We start from the raw sequence: 10,820 nt of genomic DNA, 5'->3' as shown, positions 1-10,820 counted from the left end.
GATTCAGTAAACTGCAATTCAAGTTTAAAGGCAAGAATCGTACTGCATTCCTTTCATATTAATGCTTGATATAAATCGCAATATCACCGAAGAAGAAAAGACACAGAGAACCTTTGTTGATAAATTGTATATGGACGGTGCTGAGGTGGATGCTCGCCCATTCCTTAACTATCTACAGTATCTCACATATGGAGGACTCGGTGAACGTGACAAACAGCTACATGCACTGCACGTATTTGGGTCAAATCTGAGTGATAAAAGAAATGTTATCAACCTGTATCATCAAGAGACTGCACTGAACATGCTGGGACACAGCTATTAAATGGAAGGAGACTTTGAAGCTGCGTTATATTATTACGAAGAATCGTTGATACAGCTCAAAACAAACAATGGCGCTCAATGGCACGTTCAGCGTATTCTGCGCCTTATAAGTGGTTAACAATAGGAAGAAAAAGTGTGATTTCGCACGATATTATAAATATGATCTACATACTTATGTTTTTAATAAGAACCGGGATCATCTAGTTTGCGGTGATTTATGTATTAAAAGTTATACAATAATAAGAAACGCAATATATATGTATTTTTAACTAATGACATCGCTTGTTTGTTATACCTGCATGTAACAATTGTTCCCAAAAAGGATGAACTATGTTGTATATTTTGTTTAAAATAATTTAGCATAAATTATGAACAGCCATTACACTAATGAATGTATCTCTAATATCATGCATTTGAAAAAAAACATGTGTTATCAAGAGTGCAAAAAAAGTGTGTGACCTTATTTTCATAACAATTATGAACACACTATCTTACAATGGCATGTGATTGCTTGGGACTTTTTCAGTCATATACGAATTGTGTAAGCATAAGTTGATGCTTGTTTACCTTACCTGATCATGAAAAGCTCGTGATAACCCGGATCGCGTTCTGCGCACATAATATATTACCGTCAATTACTTAATGAACACAATATTAAACAATTACAAAATTCTCGCTGATATCTGGAATCATATTTTTTCAATTGGCCCGATAGTCTTTGATGTAGAATTATGCTCTTTAACAGACCAAAACTCGATCCATTAAGGTTTAACCTTAGGAAAGACTTTGTATCCCTTCGTCATTGTGTTTTTCCTTCGCGCGCGTTTTTTTACTCAGTTAAACATATTTGTCATTTTTGCTGAGCGAATAGAGACGCGTATAATGATCGGATCTGACGTTTTTAATTTAGCGGAAATATTAACGCATATCGGTATTGCAGAAAACTATCGTTTTCATATCAACAACCCAAACGTGTACCCCTAGGATTTGCATAAATCACAAAAACAAAGACTGAGAAGAATAATTCGCCGAAGATTGACAGCCCATAGAAGAGGGCACAATAGTTGTGGATTTTAAATGCTTTCTTGTTGGTTCATACATTGCTAAGAACCGGAAATGAGTGAGTAAACTGGGTTAGAATAGATGATTTATCGAGACACGATAAGTAACGAGTGACGTACGTGAGGATTCATGGACTACTTGAATGAGACGAGACGATTGAAATAACACCATTAATGGAGTGTGCCAGATGAGTGGGAGGCAAGACAATACTTGCGAGTGACACTATAACAGTGCTGTTAGAAACTAGTCATATTTGAGTTATGAGATGCGTGAATGCGACGATACCAGATAAATGACTGATGTTGGAGGAAATTGCAGCTAGCAAAGCAGTCATGTGAACTATCAAACACAGATGTTTTTTGCATATTTTAACAATTAGATGCGGTTTGTGTTTTCGAAAGCTTGCGATTCGAAATGTACAGAGGGCGTTTCGGCACCTACACTTTATTTTGTTTTCTGTTAGCATTGCACATCAATGACAACTGCATATGTGGGCAAATCGAACCCTATCTATACTTTCTGCAGTACACCGCATATATCAAACTTCCACAAGAAGCTTTACAATTGAAGCTTTGATTAACGTATTTACATTTACTGAAATAACTAAAGCAACGAGAAATATATCTCAGAAAAGAGCGGTGCGTTTTTACCATATGTCCACTTTGAACATGCTAGGGCACTGGTTGGAACTGGATCAGAAGTTGGAACGGCGTGAACTGTAAATTATTGTTTAGCCAACGTCATTTGTATGCAGTCAGTGAATACAAAACTCTGACCCGAAAGGCATAAAAAGGCAAATGTTGATGTTAAGCTGGTAACTGCTAAACAGTCGAGCGTTTTATGATGGGATATCTAGGTCTCAATAACGCAAATAAAGGCAAATATACGAGAAGACGTCTACTTTTCGAAAAGTCGTCTTAACCATTTAACTATGGCCTTCATATCAATCTCATATTCGTTTTAACAATGATCTTCATATCAATCTTATATCCGTTTCAACTATGACCTTCATATCAATCTCATATCCGTTCGACTATGACCTTCATATCAATGTCATATCCATTTCAACTATGACCTTCATATCAACCTTATATCCATTTCAACTTTGACCTTCCAAGCAATCTCATATCCGTTTCAACTAAGACCTTCATATACATCTCATATCCATTTCAACTATGACCTTCATATCAATCTCATATCCATTTCAACTATGACCTTCATATAATTCTCATATCCATTTCAACTATGACCTTCATATCAATCTCATATTCATTTCAACCATGACCTTCATATCAATCTCATATCCGTTTCAGCTATGACCTTCATATCCATTTCAACTATGACCTTCATATCCATTTCAACTATGACCTTCATATCCATTTAAACTATGACCTTCATATCTATTTCAACTATGACCTTCATATCCATTTCAACTATGACCGTCATATACATTTCAACTATGACCTTCATATCCATTTCAAATATGACCTTCATATCTATTTCAACTATGACCTTCATATCCATTTCAAATCTGACCTTCATATCTATTTAAACTATGACCGTCATATCCATTTCAAATATGACCTTCATATCCACTTCAACTATGACCTTCATATCCATTTCAACTATGACCTTCATATCTATTGCAACTATGACCTTAATATCCATTTCAAATATGACCTTCATATCCACTTCAACTATGACCTTCATATCTATTTCAAATATGACCTTCATATCTATTTCAACTATGACCTTCATATCTATTTCAACTATGACCTTCATATCCATTTCAACTATGACCGTCATATCCACTTCAACTATGACCTTCATATCAATCAACAAACACGTGTTTACGTGATCGACCTTCATACCAAATCGCTTCGCTATGAACAGATAACAGATTGTGTGCACAGCGTATTTTAAACAAACATAACACAGATAGCGCGGACATTGTTTTAAAGGGACATTTTCAATTTAATTTACACAATTGAAAACAAAATAAGATATGAATTTATTTATTTTTATGACATTTACGAGGAAACAGTAATATTGAACAATTACCATGCACTAAAATATCAATAATAAGCATCTTCTGACGATTTAAAAACCTAAAAATTATAAAGCGTTACAAACGCAAAACGATTGAATAATTAGGACAGTAATGTTGGTATCGTTATATTTTGTGACATTACGTGGATTGCTTATTTAAATTATACAATACACGACTCACTATGTGAGCACGGATGGCCGAGTGGTGTAAGTGTTAAACGTATACTCCAAGGGTCATTTGTTCCAACACAGTTGATAATTACATTTTTCTGTATTTACTATTTTTCTCGTTTTATATTTTAGCTTTTTAGTTCCAGTGTTTAAATGTATCAATTTCAATTATATAATGACACAATTCAATACAAGCCCAATTATGTGAAAAGGTCCCTTTAAATAACACTTTGAGCCGTGATAATATCATTTTTCGGTTAAAGGTTGCGGAACTTAAACCACATTCAGCTCTAGATGAAGGAACAAGAATAGTTCAGGTTTGTAGTTGGATTATTAAGTATATACCTCTTGTTGGAAACATGGATTTTGTTCGTGTTTGTTCTTTTGCTGTCCGATTCAGGCAAATTGCCATTTTGTTGTGTCTTAAAATGCTCGTGTTAAATATGGGCACTCAGAATGATAACGAAATTATCTCCCTATAATTTTCTAATAGCATAGCATTGTTTCAGGCACAGGCTGTGTTGAGAGCACGACCGGCGTCGCTGGAAAGATAACCAATTTCACTGTAAGTGATTTGCACTTCTTCTATGGTTTAAGTAGGACACTTCCGAACTATGAAGATTATGTATATACCTTACATCGACCATGTTGAATATCTAGTATTTTCATGTTTAAACTATTGGTTTTGCGTACACGGTCAAGGAAGGTCAATTGATAATAATATTATAACATATACTGTTTGTTTCTTCACATTTGGATATACTTCAGTAGTGAGTTTAAAACCATACGATTATGTTTAATTTTAGGACGGAAACCGACACTCTAAATGTCCATATGTGTACATGTATATTTCTAACCAAATCATATGAACTATGAGAACGTTAATGACTAATTTAAAGTTTAACAAATCACACCATTACAGGACTGTCATGACTACCATCATACAAAAAATGAGTGCGTGAACTACAGTTGGTTTTCTGTTTGAAGATGGCTCGAACCAAACATACACCAAAGAACAAGAGAACGGTGTGGAAAACAGCCCAATATGTGGAAAATAATTCGACACATGATAAAGATTTCTCAGAAAAACTGTCACGATTTCTTGATTCTTTCGCCGTCAATAAACAAGTAACAGAGTTTCGACGGAAAATTATGTACTCTTATGAACTTGAAATGACACTGACACGCAAAACATTAGGGCTTAACAGACGAACTTATATATTCGGAAGTCAAATTGAGGGCACCTCATCCATTGGAATGAACTCCGACGCAGACTTCTTACAGAGTTTTGAAACGTTTCGTTTGTTTCTTGATTCAGACATTCCTCACCTACAGCAAAATGACCACCAAGTTGTGATAAAGGTGAGCACAAACAGCTGTGCTACGCAGTACTGTGTTTTAACAATGATTGAACCCGCTACACAAGCAAAGCGTTTTCAACAGTTGGATCCTAATCATGATGCTGTTGATATTGTCATTTTTTTTCGAAGGGATTGGATGCAACATGACGGCATGATTCCACATACAATTATGTTCGGTACCCTAGACCATCATCTTTCAATACTTAAGCAAGCAAAACGGCACGGGCCTGCAAAAAGTATACGAAATATGGATAGCGTTAACGCGTGTTACTGTAAAAGTCTTCCAAAGCAATGCAAGTTCTTTTTCGAAAGGCCTCGCCCTGGTAACTGGCCTTCGGAGAAAACGTTGACCAAAGCCAAGAAATATGACGTCTTTATAGTTCCACAGGGACCCCCCAAAAGTACAAACGTGTGCACGTATGATTATTTTGATTACCAGTGGCGAATTTCTACAAATCTAACAGAGCGGTTATTAATGTTCAGTTTAGATACCGTACATCTGAAAGCATATACTCTAACAAAGATGATACGAAAGGAGTTTTTTGTGCCTGAATATCTAGAAAGGCTAAGTACATTCCATTTCAAAACAGCCTTCTTCTTTACTGTCGAGAACACCCGGCCTGATGTGTGGAGGGAGGATAATCTCATAAATTGTGTCAAGTACATTTTTGCGACTTTGATGCGCTTCTTAAAGCGCCGCCATTGTCCACATTATACCATAGAGAATGTTAACCTTTTCGAAGGGAAAATTCAAATACACGAGTTTCAGAAATAAGTTGATAAACTTTCATCTGTTATTAATTCACTGCGGAAAAATATCGAAAATATGCATATGGAAAACATTGGACAGATGCTAAATGAGTGCAGTCCAAGAACACATGAACGCATGAAAAATTGCACGATAGTTTCACCACTATTTCTTTATGTATTTCACGTTTTTCAGGCAAACATCCACATTTTTCATGGATTTGAATTTGCAAAAACATCCGTCAGTGACAGAAAAGCTTTGTTTGAAAACGAATTTACACGCTTAGAAAAGTCGTATCGCTTATCGTTGAAAAAATACGGAAAACATGACTATGTTTTATATAATGTCATGACATTCATGGCTTCTTTGGTTGCCTCGGCGTATTTAGAACAGAAGGCTGAAGGGTATGAAAATGACATCAATAAAGCTAGAAAAATGTTTATTCAAGCTCTTGAATCTGATGTCATTGGCAACTACATGAGATACGCTTCCTTCCTTTTCTGCAATGAAGAATATGATGAAGCATGTAAATATTTTGACTTGATAGAAAAAGCAAATAGAAGAAGATAAAAAATCTAATCTTATGTACCAGTTATTCGTTTCTCCATCGGAGTCATTAGCTGTTCAGGTTGCTGAACAGTCCTGTGAACAGTCGTATAAACAGAGATGGTCTGTGTGTTTGATATATACACCAGAAGAGGCGATGTCTGTTCCTGAATTTTTGCGATGTGAGATGTATCGTGGAGGTCTTGGCACCTACACCTCATATGGTTTCCTGCCCCAACGTCATCGCAAGGAAGACAACATATGCCTGCAAATAGAGCCATATCTCTACTATCTACAGTACCTAACATACAACAAACTCCACCAAGAACGTAAACAGTCGGAAGCTTTAACCAAATAATCGACGTTCACTAAAAGAATTCAACCAACAAGATTCCTCTCACCGAATGGCGATTTCTCCCTATCATTTGATCATTTTGATACCTCGTTGAACATGTTAGGTCACTGCTTGGAACTGGAGCAGAAGTCAGAATTGGCTTGGCAGACTTACAAACAATCTCTGCACATGCTACCTCAGAGAAATGCAGCCGTCTTTCATATAATTCGACTTTTGTGGAGAGTTATTCAAGGTCTCCAGACTTAGGGTCATTACAACTACACAATGGAAGTAACCATGCGGAAAATGCGTCTCATTTTATTGTTATGGTTCTTAAGGCGATTTCCACGATATGATGTAAGGCTTTGGTATGGATGCTTAATTTGAACAGCACGTGCTGCTGTTTGTCACTTTCGTTGTCAAAATATGATCCAATATGCTGACAATATTATAATGCCGAACTACTATGCTTAACGAGGTTCATTAAACTTTTGAATAATAATAAGTAGATCTATTATAAGTATTAGTATTACTTCATTATTATTATTAATAGTAGTTGTACTGTTCAACTCTTTCAATGTTTAACATGACCGTTGTTTTATATGAGTGTTGATACATTTATTTATATTAAAAGTTATTAACATAACAGCACACATTTAATACATGTCCTTTTTGCATTCATTTTCATATTTTATAATAAATTATTCCTGCAAATATATGAATAGCTAAATATTTATACCGTTTACCTTGATGTTGACTGCAACTTAAGGATTTTAATCTTGACACAAACGCACACAATTTCTGTCGAAAGTCGTCGCTGCTTAACGTTCACAAATGTATGCGTGTTTATGTTAAAGGGATCTTTTCACGGTTTGGAAATTGACAAAACTGAAAAAAGTTTCAGATTCAAAATTTTTCGTTTTAGTTATGATATTTGTGAGGAAACAGTATGACTGAACATTGACCATGGTCTAATATAGCCAATATATTAATCTTTTGACGATTTTAAAACCTAAAAATTATAAATCGTTGCAACGCGAAACGATTGACTAATTTGGAGAGTTCTGTTGTTGTCGTTAAATTTTTTGAAACTACGAAGATTGCTCATATAATGCATAAAATACTTCAACAAAGTATGCTTGGCAGAATAGCCGACTGGTCTTATGCGTTTTTACTCCAGGTGACTCCAGGACTCCGGGGGTCACTAGTTCGAGTCCAGCTGCGGCTACTTTTTTTTCCTTTTTTAAATTTTATTCTTGATTTTTTACTGGAGCTTTTAAGATCCAATGTTTACATTTATCAATATAAAGCATTTAATGACTTATTTCAAAACATGCCAAAAACTGTGAAAAGGCCCATTTAATTGAGAGTTGGAAGTTACACAAAACGTTTTGAATATGAATACACATTTCAATAACCTATTCAAGTGAATATATGAAATACAAAACCGCACGAATAACTCGAGCTATGTATACTCTTAGTCGGAAGTTCATGAATAAATCAAACGCGTGATCGCCTGTGTGTGTATTTCGCACAACGTTTAGACTGTGAAATATTTTTTGGATAAAAAAGAGTCATTACGACTAAATAACAAAATATTTACGATAGACAAAACTTATTGATTTAAATTATCCCCATATCGACCAAACATCATAATTATATGTAAATCCACAATAAAGAATGTTCGAGTTGTTGTCGTTTGTGGTCAAAAACCAACGCTAGATTACTTAAGAGCAGGGGCCAAGTCCGATTTGTTTTCAAGTATCGTATCAAAATGATAAATATGTTTTTATTGGTATACATGGATATTTTAAGAGACTTTTTTCGCAGTTTGGCTAAATGACGAGTTTCAATATAATTTACTTGATTGAAAATAAAATATATTTGTTAAAACCAGCAACATAACACTCCTGACCCAAAATGTTTAAAATATTGGTACATTTATATACATTCACCATTTTAATTTAGTAAATACTAAATTGTTTGTAACGCCTTTCCTCGAAACTTTGGAAAATACGTTGAGTTCTAATAAAGCAGTTAAGTTTCGCTATAAATATATGTTGAAGTACCTATACTGCCGTATACTGACATTCCGTCTTGATTTAGGACTATTCTGTGCAACAACTGCCACTTTCAGGTGTTACTCTGTCTGCCAAAGCTAAAATAATAAGGGTTGTTTTATTTTAACATTTTCTTTGTTTAATCAGACCGAGAGGACTAGCAAACAATGCACTGTCGCTTTTTCACTGGGCATGGCAGCTGTCTATCTCGGTCCGATGAGCATTACATAAACCCATGTACGTAAGCCATTCCGGCATATTGCGCTTGCATATGTTGTTATGCACGAATAGTCTCCCTTGTTGTATTATAGATATCAGCGCAAATACAATTACAATGAGGACAGCCGCCCCTGATAATGTATGCATGTTATTGTAATAATAATAATGTAAATGTTCGCAACTGTTGTTCCTTTATTGTATTTAGCTATAGGTTTTATAATAAAATAAGTAATTTCTTATAGTATGCTGTCGCAGTACTAAATAATAGAATTAGCAAAAAGCTAGTCTTTCATACCGTAACGATCGGCCTGATATGACAATAAGTAACCTATCGAGTATCGTTTGTATTCGGGAACGCCATAAACGAGCCACCTTGCGTGGTGTATCCGTCGTTCGTCCTGTCCGACCAGTGGAAAGATGCCAAGGTGGTAATGTAGAAAACACGCGACAGTAGGTTGATGCTGCGATGGCGCTCAAATGCATCTTTTCGCATTCCTGGTTCAAAATTGACGGTTAACCATCACATGGGATAAAATGCTTCAATAAACAAGACTAATAATCTTTTTAGGAACATCAATCGACTTTCTATAACAACTGTAGAACAGTTTCAATAGATCTGTCAATCACAACGTAAGCACAGATTGATATTACTATGCATCGGGTGTTAAATTTCAAATTCTCTTATTCAACAACAACCTTTATTAGCATATAAGCATAATACAATGCTTTTTTGCCACAAAACAGAAAGTTACGCAGTGTGTGTGTTAAAAATACATTAATTCAATTTTCAACATGAGAAGTTTACAAAAAGCAGTAGTAATCAATATAATTATATCATCAACTGTAATACGAGGAAAATGTAGAATTATTTTAATTATACAAACATATTCGATGAAAAAAAATTAAATAAAAAATAACATGGCTATGTCTTGTAGATGTTAACAATTATAACTGATTGTCTATAATATTACGCATTTCATTAGCATTGAAAATATATTTAGCAAGGTTTATTATGTCTTTTTTATTTACCGACTGCATTAAAAAGTCAAAGGGCTAGGTTGAAATATGCCCTGTTTCAGAATTAAATGAATTTACTTTTATCTTATAGGGCAAACTATTGTATATAGGAAAACAACATATTTATAATTAGTATCGCATTATTATGGTTGCTATGGCAACATGATAAATACGTGAGAATATGTGTTATGGTTTATAAAAATCAATTGCAAACTTATATATATACATTATACGCCATCATGAAAATTATAAAATTGTACATGAGTATTGAATACACACAGCGTGTTGTAAAAAAGCAACAAATAGTTGTTGGTTGTCATGGTAACGAGTAAGACATTGACATTTTTTTACATTTTTTGTCAAAGAAATCAAAGAATATAAAGTATAATTTAACATGAACAGCATACTTTGCCTAAGGCATACCCAATTGATCGGATTATATGCAGGTAAGATTTAATTAATAATTTCTGAAACTACAATTGCCGTTTCAATGGAAACAATTTAAATGTATATGATATATGTCACTTTTTAAAGTAAATATCGATCGGGAAACAACATAAACGGAATAACTAAAAAATATATCTTAATTATTGTATTATTCATTTTTTTAATTACTGCAATAAAAAATGAATCTTTGATGATTTAGATGTTACTATGGTAACGGATTTTTAATTAGAATGCAAACAAATAATGTACATACTAAATACAAGCTTAACATCAAGCATCCGGTTGGAAATTTAAAATAATAAACCAGTTACCCAGTATTACATTATGATAACAATTTGTTATAATGCACACAATACTTCATGGTATTACATATCATAAACAACAGTATTTTATACAAGATTTGACGTCTTCAGCGTTACAAACGCATCAACGTATCAAAATGTTACTGACATAAGCAGTCCTGCATATGATAACAATGTGTTATA

General features: G+C 34.3%; 1 protein-coding gene across 1 annotated transcript; it reads left to right on the top strand.

Moving 5' to 3' along the window:
* Positions 1–3,932: 3,932 nt before the first annotated feature.
* On the top strand, positions 3,933–9,047 carry LOC127842502 (uncharacterized). Its single transcript, XM_052372032.1, has 3 exons — positions 3,933–3,940; positions 4,113–4,168; positions 4,591–9,047. Exon 3 carries the CDS (start codon positions 4,591–4,593, stop codon positions 5,737–5,739), a length of 1,149 nt encoding a protein of 382 aa, XP_052227992.1. The 5' UTR covers positions 3,933–3,940; positions 4,113–4,168; the 3' UTR covers positions 5,740–9,047.
* Positions 9,048–10,820: the final 1,773 nt, after the last annotated feature.

The sequence above is a fragment of the Dreissena polymorpha genome, chromosome 8 (assembly GCF_020536995.1).
Source record: "Dreissena polymorpha isolate Duluth1 chromosome 8, UMN_Dpol_1.0, whole genome shotgun sequence".
In the NCBI taxonomy this organism is placed as follows: Eukaryota; Metazoa; Mollusca; class Bivalvia; order Myida; family Dreissenidae; genus Dreissena; species Dreissena polymorpha.
The sequence above is the reverse complement of the archived record's forward strand: the minus strand, read 5'-3'. Positions and strand labels throughout refer to the sequence as shown.